The sequence below is a fragment of the Bradysia coprophila genome (assembly GCF_014529535.1).
Source record: "Bradysia coprophila strain Holo2 chromosome IV unlocalized genomic scaffold, BU_Bcop_v1 contig_84, whole genome shotgun sequence".
NCBI classification, from domain to species: Eukaryota; Metazoa; Arthropoda; class Insecta; order Diptera; family Sciaridae; genus Bradysia; species Bradysia coprophila.
The window spans coordinates 4,939,375-4,962,988 of NW_023503376.1; the positions used below are offsets into that span (position 1 = coordinate 4,939,375).

General features: G+C 36.1%; 1 protein-coding gene and 1 long non-coding RNA gene across 2 annotated transcripts; both read right to left on the bottom strand.

Moving 5' to 3' along the window:
* On the bottom strand, nucleotides 1-22,756 carry LOC119072622. Its single transcript, XR_005086888.1, has 3 exons — nucleotides 22,646-22,756; nucleotides 20,250-20,253; nucleotides 1-147 (listed from the first exon to the last, which is right to left on the bottom strand). It is a non-coding gene; the product is annotated as an uncharacterized LOC119072622 (long non-coding RNA).
* On the bottom strand, nucleotides 4,555-8,005 carry LOC119072594 (V-type proton ATPase subunit S1-like). The gene is made up of 3 exons (XM_037177849.1): nucleotides 7,792-8,005; nucleotides 7,593-7,701; nucleotides 4,555-5,747 (listed from the first exon to the last, which is right to left on the bottom strand). The coding sequence occupies exons 1-3, from the start codon at nucleotides 7,884-7,886 to the stop codon at nucleotides 4,758-4,760; spliced, it is 1,194 nt and encodes a 397-aa protein (XP_037033744.1). The 5' UTR covers nucleotides 7,887-8,005; the 3' UTR covers nucleotides 4,555-4,757.
* Nucleotides 22,757-23,614: the final 858 nt, after the last annotated feature.

The following is a 23,614-nucleotide window of genomic DNA, read 5'->3' on the forward strand; positions in this document are numbered from 1 at the left end:
CCTTAGCATGTAAAATCCATTACATAACTCGGGATAAAAAGATGAAAAGTCTCGTTTTCGTGTGTTTATTGACCTCGGCTTCGCCTCGGATCAACAAAATTCACACGAAAACTCTACTTTTAATCTTTTTATCGCTAGTCATGTAAACTTCATTACACAAGATAATAGTTGAAAAGTCTAATTTTTGTGTGTTTATTGACCTCGGCTTCGCCTCGGACAACAAAATTCAAATGAAAACTCTACTTTTCAACTTTTTATTCTTTGTTATGTAAATAACTATTGAAAACTTTCAAAGTATTTCCAATAGGTTTCTTCCAAGGTGAAATGAAATGTCAAACTGTCATGCATAGAGCCATAACTTCAAAACAATTGTCAAAATAACAAAGAAAAATAAGTTGTGGTTATGGTTCTATGGACGACATAGGTTCGTGTTCGGTTAATTTTGTTCGGCTTAACAATTGCTTGGACGAAAACTATTCTTTCTGGAACAGAACCTTTTCAAAGTTTTCTGATATAAAATTACTTAAGCTATTACGGCTAGAGACTAGACACATGGCTGCTTCCGTGTAGATTTGTTGACAGCAAAGCCTACTACAGTTAAAGAACCAAGGAAAAGTTTCGTTCCGTGTCGCTATGTGAAGCTGCAATTACCATGCCAACATTTTTAAAGAGGTTGTCGACAATGTTTGAGGATATATGATTGCTCTTAACTCTGAATCTCTTTTGCGTCATTTATTATTCATTCATAGAATCATGTTTGACACCACAATCGATGGTGTCAAGTGTGCATATCATTTAAGGGTTTTGTTCTTTAACGTATATTCACACACTGAAATGTTGTGTCGAAGTGTTAGTGCTGGCAGTAAGACAATATATCAGGGTATTTTCTCCGCTGATTTTTTTCCGCTCTTTTTTTTGGAAAATCACTTTCATAAATTAATAAGAAATTTTTCTCGGAAATATTTTATTACTTAGAGTTATTCGGATATATTTATATACACATGGATGGATGGATGTGTAATATTGTCTTATTCTTTTGACTTTGCTTTATTTATGAGCTATTTTGAACTTTTTATAGCTCTGCCTTTATATTATGGGAATCCGACATGTTTAGATTTAGTTAAGTTTACTTTTCGGTTCATTTTTGTTGCTTCGTGAACATATACGATCTGGGTGTGAGAGTGTGTGTATGTGTATGTATTTGGTAAACCAAAAATGGTAAAACAACTTTCTGACGTATTCTGATTGCATTAGTCAATTTATTTTCGTTTTAAAGCCACATGATCATAAATCAAGTTTTAATGAAAACATTCCGTTCTGTTGTTTGTTTTAGTTTCAAAAATTAATTTCAGTTATAAACTTCTGCTATATTATGTTAAGACCCTCACTTGGAAGAAATGTCATTTAGCATTTAGAAAAATGTCAGGATTTGACTCATTCCAAGTTAGCGTCTTAAGCAGACAATAAAAACTATGCCACAACATAAAATGGATTTCGGTAAGTGCTTCCATATAATATGGACAGGGCGTGGGATGTTGGATGGGCTGTAAAGAACGTCCGCGATTTTGGTGATTTTTTCGACACTCCCTCCCTCGGTGTACGCTCACTTTTAAACAAAATATATCCATAAAAGTAGTACATTATGGTACTAGGAACAAAAAGGTTTGTTTTTGACCCAGGTGGTGAAAACATTGAAAAAAAATGGAAATAATTGAAATCGAACAAAGTGAGGGCGACAAGCGAAAGTGCCTAAAATAAAACGTCCACAACAGATGCGTATACAAATTTTCATGCTGAAGTCCTAAATTAAGAGAGAAATTACGTAATTTATGCCCAAGGAATGAAAAAAAAATTACTTCTACTACTTTTTAGCCCCGTACGAAGTACGAAGGGGCTTATAGGATTACGATGCCGTGTGTAATTGATGGAATTCGAAGCAGACGGTAAGGGCAAAGTGTTTGCCTATGTTCATAGATAACGAATCCGCAATAAAAATTTTGTCTGTCCGTCTGTCCGTCTGTCCTTCTGTCCGTCTGTCCGTCTGTCCGTCTGTCCGTCTGTCACGTCGATATCTTGAGTAAATCAAACCCGATTTCAAAAAAAAAAAAATTCCCTGAAAGGTAGTTGAAATAGTGAGGCTAAGTTCGAAGATGGGCGATTTTGGGTCGACCCCTCCAGAGCTGGGGCCCCATAAGTGCTTTAACGTTTTCCAAAGATTTCTCTGGCCATTTAAAGGCTACACTTGTAAGTGATACATCAAATGAAAGGTATTTACAAAAAAAAAGTTTATGGAAATTGGATGACCGACTCGTGAGTTAGACCCCTTGGTGTGAACTAGGTACAGGGCGGCAATCCGTTTTTGCTTGTAGGTTAGTCAAATTTGAACGGATTTAGATAGATTTTGATTTATTAGATAGGTATTGACCGTACCAATCAGGGGAAAAAAAGTTTATGAAATTCGGTTTACCGGAGCGTGAGCTAGGTCTCTTGGAGTGAGCTTATATGTGGCTACTCGGCCGTACAGTGAAGGTGGTGTTTTTTGTTAATATCTCGAGTAAAATTTAACCGAATTTCATGAATTTTTTTTTGTTTGAAAGGTACTAACGAATGTAAAGCAGCCGTTGTACTTTCCACCTCCTAACAAAATGGCCGTCGGCCGCCATTTTGGATTTTTGTAAAATCAATATAAATAAATGAAAATGATAATTCCAAAATCACTGATCAGTGGGAAGTGTAGTTTGTGTTACTTTTGAAAGGAACGTCGTACGGGGCTTCGTAATTGCGCTATGCGCAATTTTTAAGACGTACACATTGCATAAGAATTTTACGACGTTTACGGGCGCAATAGGCTTACGGTAAGAGTAGGGCGACGGACGAAGTAGGGTCACGTGCGCAATAGATGTACGGGTTTGTACGAGGCTCAGTCGCAGCAAACGCTCCGACTGTTCTGACGGCTCGTTTTAAGTCAAAATCATTAATTTATTGTTGATTTCTTTGAACCTTACACACATTCGTCATGACATTAAGAAACGTCAATCTTCTCTGCGAACAACGCACTCCAATAGATCTCTTCGTTTGGTGAAACTGATGACGGAAACGTGAGGAATGGTGGGGAAAAGTGTGCAAACTAATTGAAACCAACTTCACAATTTCACATAGTAATGAATAAGTGAGTGCGTCCAATTCTTTGAAATGAATGTAAATGAACTAAATACGGGGAATTCCCTTAGAAGTAAAGTTGGTTGTCATTAGTTTGCACACAAAACCGAACCGTCGATCGTCACGCCAGCGGTCATTTTAGTGATCTATAAAAGGCACAAGAGCAGATTTTTTAACGGTCCTTCGGCCTCTTATTTTGTATGGAACATCCGTAACGCAGTGGCCTATATACCAACGTAAAAAACTGAATTTATATATGAGAATTTTGGACTACTGCGTCGTTTAGGTCGCTTAATTAAATTCTGTTCTTGGAGTGCGTCGCTTTGAAAGAACGCTCTAAGAAAGCTCAAGTGATACAATCAGAAAAATCCCGCTCTGACTCTATGCTAGTCGGTTTAGTGAGCAATAAACAATCATAAAAGCATTGTAACATTGCATAACTGTAGGTTCGTAAGGCAAAAACGATTTTTGACAAGCCGAAAACGAACGAACGTATCCACAGAGCCATTACCTCAACGCTTTTGCGCATATGTGACATTACCCCCGCCCATATGTGACCTTGACACTTACCTTTCATACATTTCAAAATTTGCTTGAAATTGGGTTCCAGCATAAATCTCACATCGCAAGTAAAAGGTGGAGTGTGTGGTGTCGTTTGAAAGCTGAACGTAGAAATGCACTGTTTGTAGATGCTTATTCAGCTGGTGCTTATTCAGCACATCGAAAAAACGGAAAATTCTTCATAATTTTGTGTGCACAATCTTTAAACCTTTAACTTTCATTTGAACCCAATATCACCTATGTAGCTTCGAAAGGGGTTAACAGAAATTTAACAGTTCCCTCTGTATTGAAAACTTCAACCGCATGTAGATGGCGCTAGAGGACACATTTTCAAAGTCTCCAAATCGTTTTGGAATCCTCAAACGAATATTCACCCATGGTAAAAAAATGCACGTTTCCATAAAAAATGCACGAAAATACATCTAGTGGAGTACCAGGCTTTGCTCGGCACTACTTTTATGACAAAATATTTAAATATTTTCTGGTGTCAAACTTCTTTCAAAAATGTTTTCACGCATCAGAAATTTTCACGCGTCAGAAATTTTTATTTGTCAGAAACTTTCACGCGTCAAAAATTTCTACGTGTCACAAAAATGTTTCTCGTTCAAGAAACACATCCACGACGTAAACAGTCAAACAAATTTCACGCGTCAGCTAACACATGAAAGCGACAAAAATTTCGCGCGTTCGTCACAGCTCATTAGTCCTCATTAGTCGGTATGTTCAGTTTCAAGTCTTTAGGAGTTTCCATCTGGGCTCCTGCGGAGAGACAAACAAACAAACAAACAAACTTTATATTATGGATATATTATAGATTATAGATGAAATGTAGAATATAATAGATGGATCAATTGTGGAATAAATCAGGAAGAACAAAAGAATGATTCAACATTATAATTGAGCTGTTCCACATCTGATCATCATCTGCATAATTTGCGTTACATTTAAGCAGTAGTATGTTTGTGTGCTAGTGTACTACAGACTAATAACAAGAATATCAAATGCTCACTTTCTCCTCTTACTAGATACTCTCTAACTTACTCACTTACAGTAAATGTGAGTACATGTTGTGACTTATCGAAACGATCATTTATATTGATGTCTAATATACACGAAATGGAAATGAATAAAATGAGTAGCAGCAGACATACAACGAATAAACCACTTAAAATGCCAGGAGTAATGAAGAATACACAGTCCTGTACATCGTTAAATTTCAGTAATGGCTCTATTGCACTACTATTAAAATTTGGTTGCAGTTGTAGGTCAGCCCAGGTTATTTGCATCGTTTTATTCATCGGGAATTCGATCAAATAATTCGTACAATGGAACGAGAAATTGGACGCGATGGATGTTTGTCTACTCAGAATTAGACTTTGGTTATTCCAGTTAGCCTCGTCAATCCACCAGTAATTGTTTTTGGCAACAATTTTAAATTGGAAGCAATTACGCTTTTCGGTTGCGATCATTAAAACATTCACACTCACGTCGGTGGAACTAGAATTCGATCGTGTAGCGTTTGTATATTTCGCTGTGACTACATCAAAAACCACCGTTTCTGTTACGTTACGGAGACCATCCGATACGTTGAAATAAGAGTAGTACAACAGGAAATGGGGGTTTCGACAGTATCTTCCAGAAATTGTTCCATTTTTTTTAGCATAAAAACATGACGTCCTGGAGCCCCTTCCCGTATAAATTACCAAAACGTTCCGATCCTTCGATGACAATTCCTTGTAAAGATTTGTAATCAACCGGTCGTGATGTGTGAATAACGTGGATCTTGTTTTAATCTTGTCATTATTTTCGAAATTAACGAACACATAGCCATGTAGAGTATCAAGTGATTTATTCAACGAACCATCTGCTAAAAATTCAACTTCAGTCGAATTCGGGCCTGCTTTATGCTCCAAAATCTGCATAGGGTCTTCAACGCTAGCAAAATACTGTTTGTTTTCGATCTGTTGGATTTCGGGGAAGCATGAACCAGTTTCAGTTTTACATTGTGTGATATCCTCCGTTGATAGCTGAAATGTTAAGTTGGAAGCTTAGGTAAAACATCTTCAATTTTAGTACAGATTTTTAGTCTGACATGACGTATGGTTTTTTAATTCATTTTTAAGAATTGCCGGTACTTCAGTATACCAAACACAGTAAAGTTAACATGATTCGGCATTCCCTTCGTAATCAAAAAACATAATTAAGTGCGATTATCACACACTTGTCAGACTGGCTGGCTAATTGCCGTTCAGTACGAATAGTCATTCGGAATTAAAAACAAGAATAGACCGGCTGAAGCCTGGTGAGGTCTTTTTTCATATTTTTTTAAATTCTGTTTACTACTAGCTTGGTACTCATTCAAGTACCACTTTGGTATTCAACTACCAAATTTTCGAATTATAAATAGGCAAGCAAGCCGCCTTTTTTTATCAGTCTGTGTGCAGATCTCAAACAGTAAACATCTCTACAACGTCCGTATTAGTTTGGTAGTCAACTACCACTTTGGTTGTCAACTACCACTTTGGTAGTCAATTACCACTTTGGTAGTCAACTACCACTTTGGTACTCAACTGCCACTTTGGTACTCAACTGCCACTTTTGTAGTCAACTACCACTTTGGTAGTCAACTACCACTTTGGTAGTCAACTACCACTTTGGTAGTCAACTAACACTTTGGTAGTCAACTACAACTTTGGTAGTCAACTACAACTTTTGTAGTCAACTACCACTTTGGTAGTCAACTACAACTTTTGTAGTCAACTACCACTTTGGTAGTCAACTACAACTTTGGTAGTCAACTACCACTTTGGTAGTCAACTACCACTTTGGTAGTCAACTGCCACTTTGGTAGTCAACTACCACTTTGGTAGTCAACTACCACTTTGGTAGTCAACTGCCACTTTGGTAGTCAACTGCCACTTTGGTAGTCAACTACCACTTCGATAGTCAACTGCCACTTTGGTAGTCAACTGCCACTTTGGTAGTCAACTACCACTTTGGTAGTCAACTACAACTTTGGTAGTCAACTACAACTTTTGTAGTCAACTACAACTTTGGTAGTCAACTACAACTTTTGTAGTCAACTACCACTTTGGTAGTCAACTACAACTTTGGTAGTCAACTACCACTTTGGTAGTCAACTACCACTTTGGTAGTCAACTACCACTTTGGTAGTCAACTACCACTTTGGTAGTCAACTACCACTTCGATAGTCAACTGCCACTTTGGTAGTCAACTGCCACTTTGGTAGTCAACTACCACTTTGGTAGTCAACTACCACTTTGGTAGTCAACTACCACTTTGGTAGTCAACTACCACTTTGGTAGACAACTACCACTTTGGTTTATTAATAAACCAGCAAGCCGAATAATTTCATCATTCGGTGTGCATCTCTCGAGTAAGAAACATCTTTGCTGCTAAATATTTTGGGGGTCCAACTACCAACAACTACCAAACTTTCAAATTGCAATGTCTGCTATGAGCGATCGGTTACCAGATAACAAATCATAATTGATTTGCCTGGTGTTGGTGTTGGTGCATTGCAATTCTAACTTTTATCAATCACATTTGTGACACAGACGCACGGACGGATGAAGTGCCCTAAAAAGGAAGAAACAAAACTGCACCACTGTAGAGTAAAATAAACCTGGCAGGAGCGATTTAATTTGGAAACGTCAAATAAGGGACCTAATGCAATGTATGAAAATGAACTCAAATGAACACTGAAAAAGTTGAAAAATTTGGATATCACAAGTCAAAACAAGCGCTACTGCCTGGTTTACCTTACTCTGCCGTGTTTGCACCGTTGTGAATTGAAGTAATAGCTAATCCACTAATGTAATTTGGTGGTTCTTATTTGTCAACACACTCACCTCATCTTCTCCAACAACAACAATAATTGTATCTGGTGTTGTTGCATTGCTTATTTTATCGTAGAAATCACTGCTATGAAGGTGTTGCAAGGCAATAGTTGGTTCGTATCTAAATTTATGAATAGACCACAGACCAGTTATTTTACACATAAAACTTACACAAACAAAAATCGGTTTCGATGTATTTAAATGAACTCACTTAATATTTGAACCCCAAATCAAAACGGGAACATTATCGGCAGTAACTAATCCACACAAGAACACAATGAAACACTCAACTGTTATTTTCGTCATCTTAGCTTTGAGATTTTTCCACAGAAATTGAATTGAATGAAACTGAAAAATGATCACCGGTTTTCTAATAACTCCATTGATTCATCCCTTCGAAATGAAATCAAATGAATAAGAACAGACTTTGCAAAAAAAATCGTGCGAACCGTTTTTCTTTTTATCCCGCAGACTAAACCCGAGTGAAAACTATATCCGTAATTTCTTAGACAGTTACAAGGCATTAAAATATGAAGTTTTTTGCTTTTTACTAAATATATCGAGGGTACATCACTAAAGGGCACTTTCAGGAAAAGATATAATTATCAAAATAGGCTCAGTAGTTCCTGTGATATCGGAGATATGTTCTTTAGTGATGTTGCCCTTGATATGTTGCTCTACGAAAAGTATCAATAAATTCTAGTTTCTTCGGAACAAAATATCGTCACTACCAAAGTGAGAATCAATATTGTGGGACTCGTTTGAACCGCATTCAGCTATAGAAAAGTGGATGACAGGAATTTAACCTATTGCCTGATGCAAACCGATGCGAGCCACAATCTATCCCATTTCTTTTTCTAGTAATAAACATCGTATTTTTTCACTTGGGAAATGAGGGAAATGGCTATGAACGCATACACACACGCGTAGTATGAAAAGTGAAAGTGCTGTCAAAAATATAGTCGACTTGAAGGCGCCACATAACAAATGAATATAATATTTAGGTTGAGATGCGAAACTACTGCAGAAGTAGTTAAACAACTGATGTTGAGAGTAAAGAGACGAGCAAATTCTTTGAAAGTCAGTAGAATGATGACCATACCTTTCAGTATAGGTTTGCTCAAAGGCCGTTCGAATTATCAATTTTTTGTCCGTATAGACTTAACCTCATCAATATTTATATAAAAGCCGATCTCTACTTGACTTGACTTGAAATTACCACCGTTTTTACATCCGCTTCGTGTCGCCCCATCCTTGGACGTTTTCATCACTTAGGTCTAAAACACACCTTTTTGATACTAGTTATGTAATATCTATATTATGTTTCATCTAAAATTCAAATCCCAACAAAAATCTCTTCGAGAAAAGTGTAACGCAGTCTTTGAAGTACAATTTCTACAATTATTTGGCAGATGATGAGAAAACCTAAGCCAGCTTGTTTGAACTAATTGGGTGTAAAATTTAATTTTTGCGTAACGAAGCTGAAAGCGTCAACTCTAGCGATATCATTCATTTTAGAAATTGTACTTCAAAGACTGCGTCACACTTTTCTCGAAGAGATTTTTGTTGGGATATCAGTCGTTTTAGAAGTTTTAGAACACTGCTTTTTATAACAGTTTATAACAGAAATTCGAAAATTTGACGAAAATCGAAAATTTGACGAAGAAAGTAATTCTCTATCTGCCACCATTCAAGAAATATCTACAAAACCCCAATTGACCCACCCATTTCCAACTTTCGACATTTTTCACATATGCCCCTCTGTTTTACTCGTAAAACTCAGAGACTTTGCCGAAGAAAGTAATTCTCTATCTCTCATAACCAAAAAAAATATTAGTCCTTTCATCCTACGCTCGAGTAGCTCAAAATTTGGTCACTCTAATCACTCTAGCTCAAACGAATCTGCCCCGATTTTTTAAATTATTTTTTTGTTCGAATCGTGTTACGAATACCTTTCATTTGATGGGTCGCACGCCTCTGTAGGTTTCAATACAGCTAAGCTACAGCCGAAAACGCGTTTCCGACCCTCGAAAACCACACTCAGAAACCACTTCGAGGCCAATAAAACAAAATTCTGGTTTTTCCTGGGGTAATGGCGTATCACATTTTCATTTTTATGCCCACCCTGAGGTTCCTACAAAATTTCATGGAGATTGGCTGATTAGTTTCCGAGATCGACCGTCGATAGATAGATAGAAACATACAGAGTAAGTTGAAAGATTTTGATTGTTTGGGAAAAGTCAAGTTGGTGTATTTTGTATGAAAAGTGACCAATTTCAAAACGATGTATCTCCGGCAATTTTAAACCTACATAGTCGAGTGATAGCTCGTTTTGCTCGTATTTGAAGCGAAAATATGATAGAATAGGTTTTGTGGGGATATAAACCAAAGGGTAGAAACTGAAGTGTTCGGCTATATATAGTTGCCGCGTCTCGAAAAAATTTCTTCGTTCTTTTTTTGGAAGTTAGACTGCGTCAAGTCCTCCGCTATCGCTCCGGACATGATTACCAAAAAAAAGTGTCGTTCGTCCTCTTCTCGCGTAAACTGTTTCCAATGAAAAGTCGTCTTCTTTCGCCATCTCGCCTAACTGTTATTTACGGGTGTGTCTTGAACAATTAATTTTAGGAAGTTTCGCGAGAAACTCGAAAAAAATCCAAAATTGATGTTATTTTCGTTACCGAAACATGAAAATGTCCTTTTGTAAATTTTACAACATCGATCTATCGGAACATAAATGAAATATGCAGTATTGCACTCTATGCTGCAATTCATCTGTTGTCGGTGGAGAGGACGAAAATAAGCAGTGATCTGAACCGCTGCATCATTATTATATACACAAAAATGTATGTTCAAACAAATGAAGTAAAAGATTTTCTATCAATCTGCAGTAAATGCTTAGATTGACAGAAGTAACAGACTCGCACGGTATATTGGTGCCATACGCTTGACAACTACGAAAGGTTAGTCGATCTTCTGTTAAATACTTTGAGTCTTTGCAAAGGCATGTCATACTTACATTTGCATCAGCAGCGCATACCCCAAAAAAAAGTGTTTATGCAAAGATAACAGATCGAAAAATATGCTTGAGCTCTATAAAACGTGATTGCCTGAAATGAGAATTGGTATATTTATGTTATATACTTAACTTATTTTCGAATGAGAATCTCGTATTATGTTAACCACTCATAAACATCCTACTATATGCAATGCCTGAAGAATTTTTAACTGACTACAGTGGGTTAATTTTCTACAACAGATTTTCTGGCGCCATTCAGTCCAGACTTGCGGGGGTGGTATGGTTGGATTTTCTATGTAAACTATGTGCTACATACGGAAAAGTAGTTATAGTGTGGATTTTCCGATGATATTTTCTCTCCTCTCTTCCGCATCCGCGTGCAATGCAACGTAGCATCTATGTCGGTTTTCGGGGGTATCTTTTACTGTTTATAAGCACACACATTACTATGAATTGTGTGTATACTTCTTACACAGACGCGAGATATCTTATTTTCTTTCAGCTTAAATTTATTGTACACCCGCGCTTACAATTTTTATTTAGTCATCTTTTCCATTTTAATATTTTTTTTTCCTTCATTTTGAATTTACATCATTTCCTTGTTATGTGCTGTTACCAAACAATATTTGTGAAAATAGTTATTTTTGCGGCGTGTTGCATTCAAACGTAATTTTATGCGCAAGACACGAAATTGCGAATGCACGAACATTTAATAGTTCAAAGATTATTTAGCGACTTTCGTTTGGTGATATTTTCTGGACTTTTTCAAAGACCTATAGCGTATGCGTAGACAACGATTTTAATGGGATTTAGGTCACTTCTTTGAATATATTTGCTTCGACTGCTACTGTCTGGCTTACTCATAGAGTTACACTCGAGAGAGGTGGCATGGTGGCGCTGTCGATCAAAGGAAACCACAAAAATATATGGGAAACCAGACATGTTCAAATAATGACAGCGCCACCTTGGCACCTCTCGAGTGTAACTCTATGGGCTTACTTTATCTTATCGTGAGTGAATTAGTAGATTTTTGTATAATTACAGTAAGCGTTAGTGAAATTTGGACATGAACTTGCTTCAGCTGTTTTCCAAAGAGTGGAATCCACTCATATCAAAAAAAAACTGTTCAGACGTCATTATAGGATTTTGCCAATACCACTCCAGTGCGTGAACTCACGCCATAAGACCGTCAAAAATTTAAATATTTTCAATATACAAAATACCACTGACTTCATGTAACAAATGACAAAAACTGTGCGTCAAAATGTCTTGATATGCGTTAGTTTTGAAATGTAATCCGCACTTACAGCGTGAACTACTTCACCCGTTAAATACGTAAAATCACGTTTTTCTGTATGAGTGAACAAGCTAGAAAAACAGTTGAATTCATGTCTATTCACTGACGTCCAGGTAACCAAGGTATGGTCTGGCCATACAAGCTTTAGGAAATAGCGATTTAGTCTCTACCAAAAAGAGAATACGCATTATTGATTTCAGTCAAAACAATGTAGATCAAATTGTTTCTGGATGCGCTAATTAATAAAATGTTTAAAATTTTAAATTTTCTGCAAGTGAGGTTACGTTCATTCATTTGTTGAACTCGATAGATTTGGTGAAATTTAAATGAAAAATGAGTTCGTCTGAGGATGAAATAAGCGAAATCTATATCTCCTCTGCTTCATACAATTGCTGACATTATCGCTAACTGTATGTATAGTTTCATTGATTTCGTGGATGTTTACCAGGATAGAGTGCAAACAATGAAGTACTAAAACGGACGTTTCATATCGCCGGAAACACCACCTTTCAGGGAAAAAAAGTTTATCAAAATCGGCTCAGTAGTTCCTGAAATATTGGAGATGATGCCCTCGATATAGTTGATCAATTGGTCTCTGCTAGTTAGTATTGGCGAAAAGAGTACTTGTAGCGCACTACAACGCATAAAACAATAAATGCACAATTTTGTGAGAGAACTTTATACGGGTGGCGGGACATTTCCACACCGTCAATATCGTCCAAAAAACGATATTATCGTTTTTTTTGGACGATACTAACGTCTAAAAAACGATACTATCGTCTAAAAAACGATAATATCGTTTTTAGACGATAGTATCGTCCAAAAAAACGATATTATCGCCCAAAAAATTTTCATCCAGGACGATAATATCGTTTAAATTGAAAAATTCTAAAATATTGTCTGGACGATAGTATCGTTTTCTTGTCGATATTTTCGTTCAAAAAACGATATTATCGTTTTCTGGACGATATTACCGTTCTAGAAAATCTAATGGATATTTTCGTTTTCTGTACGATAATATCGTCCAAAACGATAATATCGTCCTGGGCGATATTATCGTTTTTTTAAACGATAATATCGTCCAGGACGATACTATCGTTTAAAAAAACGATAATATCGCCCAGGACGATATTATCGTTTAGTTTTGGGTGGTAATATTGTCCAAAACTCAATTTTACTCAGAGGTGCAGCAAGAACCGAATTCTCCTCCAAAATATCGAAAAACAATTGTCAGAGGAAATCACCTACACATCAGTGTTTAAAAAAGGCGTTTAGTTCGTCCCTAAATAATTCATCTTTTTACGAAATGAATACCAACTTTGATTGTACATAAAAAGCGTTTTAACACGCCGAGCGATCCGGCCCATTGCCCCGGAGCGAAGCGGAGGGCCGCAATGCGAGCCGGGCGCCGGAACGGTGTCGGAACTTAGGAGTTAATTTTTTTTCTCTCGCATCGTCTCATAATTAGTCTGTGTAATTTTTCTATATAAAATTTAAATTTACGGAACCAAATGAACCAATTTTTAATATATATTTGCCGTCTATAAAAAGGTGTTTATCTACAAGATTTTGTGTTTCGTCTTCAACAACCATAACAACCGTCCAGAACGATATTATCGTCCCAAAAATTATCGCCCAGGACGATAATATCGTCCAAAATAACGATAAATTTGTTCAGAAAAAGAAAATAACGATAATATCGTCCAGCGGATATTTTCATCCAGGACGATATTATCGTCAAAAAAAACGATATTATCGTCTTTTGAACGATAATATAGTTTTTTAGACGATAATATCATCAAAAAAACGATAGTATCGTCCAAAAAAACGATATTATCGTTTAAAAACGATATTATCGTTTAAAAACGATATTATCGTTTTTTTAAACGATAATATCGTCAAGAAAACGATAATATCGTCCTGAAAATATTTTAAAATTTATAATTTTAGACGATATTATCGTCCTGGATGAAATTTTTTTGGACGATAATATCGTTTTTTAGACGATAGTATCGTCTAAAAAACGATACTATCGTTTTTTGGACGATACTATCGTCTAAAAAACGATACTATCGTCTAAAAAACGATAATATCGTTCCTGACGATATTGACCGTGTAGTTATGTCGCCTCATCCTTTATACGTCTCCTAACTCAAAATCTTGCATCGCTTTTGCACTAAGTTTTTTATGCGCTCTACACTACAAAAAAAAAAAAAAACAAACCACAATTCGTTTATTGTGCATCGAGCATCCAGCACTGAGTCCGAAAATAACTATTCGATGTACCTACCGTGAAAAAATCAACATTTTGTACTGGGATTGCAAAAGAAAACTCTTTTTTTTCAAGAAGACATTTAATGTAGCTTTCTCACCATTTTGCATATTGGAGACGACGCTATATCCTTAGCGCTGTCTCGTGGGGTTTTTTTTTGTAAAAGAAATATTAGCTTTTGACGATAAAGTGAAATAATAGATTTTATTGAGATGATATTTCACTGTTTGAAGTGTTTATTTTGGCATACATGAATTATGGTAAAGAAAAAATATTTTTATGGAAATGATATACGATGCAAGTGACTATTCATATTATATGTGTCCCTTCAGACGAATTGAAGCAGTTAACATTGACTTCAATAAATGAACTGAAGGAGTCTCTTGTAATTGGCCAACAACTAAGCTCAGATCTACAGCAATTCATTATGTCACAAATTTTACTGACCAAACCTTCAGGGCCTGGTATAACAGGCATTCCATACAATCTCCTATTATTCTGTTATTTCTACATATTTATGGCCTGGACTGAACCACCATCTTTATTCAAAAATCGATAAAATACTTGAGCGAAAGAGTTAAAAGTTAATGCATGGAATCTATTAACAAGCAATGTTTGCTCCAAACTTTAGATAGTTCCATGAATCTAAAAGTTTTCCGTGTATTTCCTCGTTATTTATTCACTACCCAGCTACTTCAGCATTACAACATGCAACAAAGTCCATATTTTAACACCCACTTGACTGCAATTATTTATTCAATGTCCCATATATCAGATGGGACTATACAATAATTACACGGCATACCCTTGCTTTCACATAACTTTAATCGGAAGTAAACACAAAATTGTTGTCGTATGCTTTGCAATGCACACCACAAAACAGTGAGTGTGTGTACAAATAACATCAAGCAAAAGCATAATAAGTAATTTCGTTCACTGTGCACCATATAAAGTAAAATGTTGTAGTAACAAATTAATGCGTTCGACTGTAATTATGTTCATAAAATGTATATTGCCTTAATTACTGTTATTGCACGTCGGGCAATATGTTTTTTTCTAAATAACAACTCGGGAAGCTATTGTCCCTGGCAGAAGAAATATTGTCCAATTAATTTGGAATTAATTAATTGAATAACGTTGTACGTTTACTAACACGAAACTGAACACAATTCGATCAAATTAGTTATGATGGAGAAATAATGAGCTAGCCCATTCAGCACTGTCTACAGCTATAATTCTCGAGCTACTATGACTTTGAGCGACAGCATTATTCTCACATGCTTCCATTTTCTCTTGTTCCCTTATCGGAAAGTCAGGGTCTTAGGCCAGAAAATACCGTATTTGTCCTGAAAGTCGTTTGAAAATTTTTCCACGATAATACGATAACTTAAGTAACTCTCAACCGATGATTACTTGCTTAAAATGCATGGAACTAAACTCCGAAGGTTAAGTTCGAAGATGTTGAAGACGCTATGCGGTATCAAGGATTCGTAAATTATTCCAAAAAACAGGATTTTCCGCTGGTGAAAATTGAATCAATCGGATACGACAACTTGGATTGAATTTAGCATCGTTATTACCATTGTTACTAAAATCACGGATGGTAGGTAATGAACATTACATCTCTAGGTAGGTAATCATGTCCGGAGCGATAGCGGAGGACTTGACGCAGTCTAACTTCCAAAAAAAGAACGAAGAAATTTTTTTGAGACGCGGCAACTATATATAGGCGAGAATTTAAATTTCTTTCTTTTGGCCTGTATCACCACAAATCCTATTCTATCTTATTCGCGCTTCAAATACGAGCAAAACGAGCTATCACTCGACTATGTAACTTTAAAATTGCCGGAGATACATCGTTTTGAAATTGGTCACTTTTCATACAAAATACACCAAATTGACTTTTCCCAAACAATCAAAATCTTTCAACTTACTCTGTATGTTTCTATCTATCTATCTATCTATCGACGGTCGATCTCGGAAACTAGTCAGCCAATCTCCATGAAATTTTGCAGGAACCTCAGGATGGGCATAAAAATGAAATTGTGATACGCCATTTCCCCAGGAAAAACCAGAATTTTGTTTTATTGGCCTCGAAGTGGTTTCTGAGTGTGGTTTTCGAGGGTCGGGAACGCGTTTTCGGCTGTAGCTTAGCTGTATTGAAACCCACAGAGGCGTGCGACCCATCAAATGAAAGGTATTCGTAACACGATTCGAACAAAAAAATAATTAAAAAAATCGGGTCAGATTCGTTTGAGCTAGAGTGATTAGAGTGACCAAATTTTGAGCTACTCGAGCATAGGATGAAAGGACTAATATTTTTGCGATTATGAGAGATAGAGAGTTAGTTTCTTCGGCAAAGTCTCAGAGTTTTACGAGTAGAACAGAGGGACATATGTGAAAAATGTCGAAAGTTGGAAATGGGTGGGTCAATTGTGTTTTAGAGGTATTTCTTGAATGGTGGCAGATAGAGTTACTTTCTTCGGCAAAGTCTCAGAGTTTTACGAGTAGAAAATAAGGGCATTTGTGAAAAATGTCGAAAGTTGGAAATGGGTGGGTAAATTGGGATTTTGGAGATATTTCTTGAATGCTGGCAGATAGAGAATTACTTTCTTCGTCAAATTTTCGAATTTCGTCAAATTTTGGATTTTCGTCAAATTTCGATTTTCGTCAAATTTTCGATTTTCGTAAAATTTTCGATTTTCGTCAAATTTTCGATTTTCGTCAAATTTTCAAATTTCGCCAAATTTCCGAATTTCTGTTATAAACTGTTATAAAAAGCAGTGTTCTAAAACTTCTAAAACGACTGATATCCCAACAAAAATCTCTTCGAGAAAAGTGTGACGCAGTCTTTGAAGTACAATTTCTAAAATGAATGATATCGCTAGAGTTGACGCTTTCAGCTTCGTTACGCAAAAATTAAATTTTACACCCAATTTTAGTTCAAACAAGCTGGCTTAGTTTTTCTCATCATCTGCCAAATAATTTTTACAAAAAAAAAAATTAGACTGGAAACAACCAAAATTTTACCAAAAAAATCTGCGTCGCAAAGTGGCAAATGTTCAGGAACAGACCAGCAAGAAAATTTATCTGCCACATGCGACGCAGATTTTTTTGGTAAAATTTTGGTTGTTTCCAGTCAAATTTTTTTTGGTAAAAATTATTTGGCAGATGATGACAAAAACTAGCCAGCTTGTTTGAACTAAAATTGGGTGTAAAATTTAATTTTTGCGTAACGAAGCTGAAAGCGTCAACTCTAGCGATATCATTCATTTTAGAAATTGTATTTCAAAGACTGCGTCACACTTTTCTCGAAGAGATTTTTGTTGGGATGAGAGTATTCCCTCACAATACTGTCAAATAAATATCCCGTTAGTGATTCACTAATAGTTAATGTTCTACTTCCAAGGGGGGCAAATTTGCATGTGACAACAATTTTCCGTATCGGACAAAAATATTTAAAAGTGTTGAGTAGTCTGCTGGAAATCATATTCTGGACTGGAATCTAGGAAACTTTGTCTCCATCGAATATTCTCTGACACAGCTACACTGAGAAAAAATATTGCGTCTGACACATATAAAGTGTGGTAAGGAAGTTATACGCCAGACAAGTATGCGTGCTAACGTACGACACCTACTGTTATACATACGTCTTGTATAAAATACGAGTGGCATGTTTCTTACCTTAGTCATCGTATATTATACAGTGACTATGTATGGAAATACGTGTCGTGTGTAAGTACACATTCGTGACTGGTGTATAACAACCTTACCACACTTTATACGTGAGACAATGTTACCTGCTACAGGTGAGATTTTCAACACTCCTTTGTTAGTGCTAACCAACCCATAAGTCTTGATACACAACACCCTGTCCATCTTCTCTATTGTGAAACGGAAAATTAAACATCAAATCGAATCGTTACCGTCTTAAGTCGAATGGCTCTATAAATTACGCTATTTTATTGTTACTGTCCAATAAAATAATCATCCATCCTGCGGTCACAGCCAACTGAATCATTTAGTTAGAATTCAATTTTTTTTTTCGTACGTACGACTCATCAATCCATAAACATACCGAAGTGAATATATAAAATTAATAATTTACAATTCAATGCGGCAAATGCCGTGTTCCCTTGTTTATTCGATGTTATACAAAATAATATAATCCCCTTGCACGCCAGATAGAAATATCACGATTTAATTCACTAATTTTCTCCGTCATAAAAACGTTGTTTAAACCAATAAAATCTTTATACATACACACAACAGATCCAATATAGACTCCATTCATAATTCCTGTGAGATATATAGTAATACACCAATAAACAGTGGCTTTAATATCTAAGAACAATATAACTCAAAAAGAATGAATGTCTATATTTTACAAAAGCAACAGCAACAACGCAACGTATTAAATTTGGTTATACGTATGTTAAGGTATAGAAAAAGCCCGAATTTTTCTTTTATGTATATCAACACATTACGAATGGTGTATAATGTTACATGTACAATGTGCGCACATACATTTCTATAGGATAGTTATGTACAAGGGAATATTTTACAACCCTCATCACGTACCTGATAAAAGTCTAAAAATAGAACTTTCAGGAGAAACATATACCTACACAGAACATAACTTTGTAAATGTTATATTTACAGGCCTAAACGAAAATATCAATGAAGCCGTTCATTGGTAGTGGTATAGAATGTTTAAGCTTAGAAAGCAAACTTCATATAAATGTGTGTCTGTGTTGTAAAGCTATCGTCATACTAAAATATTACCGTGGCAATGCGAACAGTGGCGTACGGGTGAAAAATACCGTTTGTCAAATAGCCTTTTTGTGATTTTTAGCGTATACAGTGAATGGGAAAGAGAAATGAATGAAACGGGAATGATTTTTAAGCTGGTCACGAAACAGTAATTCCGTGTGACTGTAAAACATTGACAAATATCACCGCCAACATCTTCTGTCGCAATGTTTTATTTATTATTCCAGTTGTAACCTAAGGTTGTCGTCTCAAAAATGTTTGTGTTTTACTCTGCACGCGCGACATTTTTATGTGCCATTTCGTCGCATTGATTGATTGATTGATAAGTCAGGTTTTTTTCGTTCTCTCTCGTTTGAATGTAATAAATAATTATCGCATTCAAATTTACAAAGGGTCAACAATACCGATTTTGGGTGGTTTTCGCCCCCTGTCTGGGTTTGTTACCTACTAGGCCTCTTGCATTTTTTTTCCGCCAAAATCTAAACTTTTTATGTTAGATCCTATTTATGCCTATTGCTTGCTAGTGACATTTTCGTTTTATTCCTTATTCCTCACACGCGCATTTCCTATACATTATTCGCCTCTGGTATTGTTCAATAGGTGAAAAGCTCGCATTGAATAGCTTTTTTTTCGATACAAGTAACGAAATGAATCGTTTTTTGCGCATTAGATGCGATATTGTTTATTGGCAATTTGCAACGAAGGGTGCGGCGCGTAGCGGAAATAAATCGATCATACCTATGTCCGATATTCAGATTTTTCGAACATATAAAGTAGTGTCACCTACATTAGGTGTAAATCGCGAATAGTATCCGAAAGCGACTCCGACATCACAAAAACTAATGCTCAAAACAAACGAGGCATTGAAAACGTGTTTTGGTCCCGTTTTTCATGGCGAAATTTTCGAAACTGTCAAATGAAGTTAGAACTTTTTCTATTCAAAATTGCGACTGCTTCATCTGTCAATGAAAACTAGGACCAAAACACGTTTTCAATGCCTCGTTTGTTTTCAGCATAACCTATTTTGTCACATGTATCGATTATTATTTTTTGTAATTCGATTACGACAGGGAGGGATGATTTAATCAACAGAACTTGATCACTCCGAATAAAAGTTCTAATGTCGAAAGGATCGACTAATTTTAGTAGTAATGTTGAAATAAGGCCTAAGGACACATTCCATAGTGTCCTAACGCATGCTAAAATGACTCTTCAGCGAGGAGGCGAGGTCTAGAATCGAATTTGCTAAAAAAAAACGTTTTAGGAACTCCTAAACGACGAAGTCACAGCATTTCAACTCAAGTTAGGAACAGTTCTTATTTTGAATCGATCTATTCTGCAAATTTTTACCTTAGGACATTCCATTTTGAAATGATTTCGCATTATGTGGTGAAAATAACTATTTCCACCGTCAGGGTAAAAGAAAAACCACCAACGAAAAAGCAGTGGAAAAAGTTTTCCTTTCTATAAGAAATTTACATCTCATTTATCGTTTCAAATAAATATTTTGGCCAAGAGAAATGTTGTTTGTGGAAACTTAGATGATTTAGATAGAACAGACAGCATTATTGACATTCATTGTTTTTTTTTTCGTTGACTTTTGTCGTGTTAATAGTGGTGTATGTTATTGGAACGTCTTTATATACGATGTCGTCCACCCATAACAGATTAGATATGGGAATGATTCTTTGTTATTTGATATTATCGTCGAACATAATATATGGATCTATCCGAATCTGATGGAATTATGTTTATTTCCAGTTAGAACGGGGTGGGGGGTGACTCACAATAATAATACAAAAAATTGAAGACGAAGAAGCAGTAGCAAATACTCCGAATTCGATGTTATTGTATATCCAGTAAACTGAAGCAGACAATTTCTGAAAAATTATTTCAAAAGTTTAGAATTTGTTTGGGAAACTTTGATGAATTTTAGTTGGAATCTCTTTGCATAAAAATGCTGAGTAAAATATGACGCATGAAATTTTAAATTAAATATTGTCAACCGTTCACGAACATCAATGAACTAAAAAAGCGTAAAAAAAAGAAGAAAAGAAAACAAAAATTCACAAAAGTTTTGATTGTTTTATGCGTTACGGGTAGTCCCAAAGATAAAGCTATTTTGAGAAAATAAAATCGAATTGGTCTATTAACTTGCTTGAATTTGAACTCCGACCTGACTGAATGTATCACAGAATTGTTTCGATTTAAATTTCCAATACAGCTGAGCTCTGCGATATTTTTGTACCACCTATCAGTCAACAATGTTAATTGCGATGTTAAAATATGAAATACACGAGCAAATAGAAGCGATTAGTACGCTAGAGAGGAAATCGAACGGCAATGGAAATAGGTGAGTCAGGACTTGTTTTGCGGTCGTTTTATTATATTGGTTTGTTCATACCACCTCATGGTTCTGTTCGGATACATCTGTTTTAGTTCGGATTTATCTGCAACGTTTTTTAACCTGAATATCTGACTTCGTATACTGAATTTTCGATTTGACCTGAAATGAATTCGTCAACCCAGGTTCAGGTAAGCAGATCAGATTTTCAAAAAGCCTAGTCGGGATCAGATTTGCTTCTGTCTATAACGGTGTCTCTATTTACTCTAGGGACAGAATTTATTCATTTTTATTTTTATCGAGGGCAACTAATGAGCGAATGAAGGGAGAACATGAGCGAATGAAAGGAGAACATGAGCGAATGAAGGGAGAACATGAGCGAATGAAGGGAGAACATGAGCGAATAAAGGGAGAACATGAGCGAATGAAAGGAGAACATGAGCGAATGAAGGGAGAACATGAGCGAATGAAGGGAGAACATGAGCGAATGAAGGGAGAACATGAGCGAATGAAGGGAGAACATGAGCGAATGAAGGGAGAACATGAGCGAATGAAGAGAGAACATGAGCGAATGAAGGGAGAACATGAGCGAATGAAGGGAGAACATGAGCGAATGAAAGGAGAACATGAGCGAATGAAGGGAGAACATGAGCGAATGAAGGAATAACATGAGCGAATGAAGGGAGAACATGAGAGAATGAAGGAAGAACATGAGTGAATAAAAGGAGAACATGAGCGAATGAAGGAAGAACATGAGTGAATGAAGGGATAACATGAGCGAATGAAGGGAGAACATGAGCGAATGAAGGGAGAACATGAGCGAATGAAGGGAGAACATTAGCGAATGAAAAGAGAACATGAGCGAATGAAGGGAGAACATGAGCGAATGAAGGGATAACATGAGCGAATGAAGGGAGAACATGAGCGAATGAAGAAAGAACATGAGCGAATGAAGGGAGAACATGAGCAAATGAAGGGAGAACATAAGCGAATGAATGAAGAATATGACGGAATATTATCCGAATGCGAATAATGGGATTTTCAGTTGTTGTTTCCCACTCGCTTTGGGATCATTCAAAAACTACGTGAAGCTTTTTCAGTGCTGCCATCAAAATGATGACAACACTGAAAAAGCGTTGAGTACGGTTACGGTCATGTTATCTGTTATAGAAAGATACGACGAAAGTAAACAATGAACTCTACAAATCTAAAACAAATGTGCGAAATGTGCACTCGTATACCTGTACTATCAATCAGTTGAAATAGTTATTTACGTCACAAGGACATTTCATTTTCGCGTGACGTATTAAGTTTTTCATGCTTCATAGGAGAGCCTCGGCTCTCGAATGAAGCATGAAAAAACATTTTTGTGCTTGAAGACTGAAATTCGATGGATTTCGACACGCATTTTACGATCGAAAAGTTCAATTTTTCTGTACTTCTCAGAGAGACGTATTTGCGGCCAAAAAAGTACTTTCTCGGACGCTCTCACCCAGGGACTAAACTAAGGAACATCGCAGGTGGGAATTTTCCCACCTGCGCCCCTCTAATTCCCACCTGCGAATCCAGATCTGCCCACAAGAAAAATTACAATTATCTAACTTGAAATAGTCAAATGAATGTAATTTTATTACAAATTTTGCCTGCGGCGCATTGAACCTAGTTGGAAAATGACAATGGCATTGCCGATATCAGTTTTTTTTTTAAATTTTTTATCATCATTTAGATGGAGATACAGATACAGAATCAAAGTATTTCACATTTGTAGCTTTCACTTTCCTAAAAACTAAAAAAAAATGGAAAGAAAATAGGGTTGGCATGTAAAAAGTGAAACTAAAGGAACTAAATTATTCGAAAGGTCTTGGCCTAGAACTACTTTCAGTGGAGTGGCGTATGAAACTCCAAAATGGAGTTATTAACAAAAATGTGAATTTTGTTTCTCATTTATTTCTCTCTGGTGTGTTAACGTAAAAATCGGTAGAAATTCTCAAAAAATGTCTGTAAACATCCGAGATTTTTTCAGATTTTTTGGACCCCTATTTAACGATGAAAAAATTCAATGATTTTTTTCCATATGCTAGACAAAAGTGCTACTACCGTTTTTGGTCACTTGATTTGTCTTCATGGAATGTGCCTACATTATGTAATTTACTCAGATTTTTTTTAAATGGCGGAACACACCCTCATTTAACGAAGAATATTTGAAAAAATATTTTTACCTTTAAGTAGGGGTCCAAAAATTCTGCAAAAATCACAGATGTTAAAGACGTTACTTGAGAATTTTTTCAGAATTTTCAGTTACATCCATCGAGATATATAAATTATAGACAAA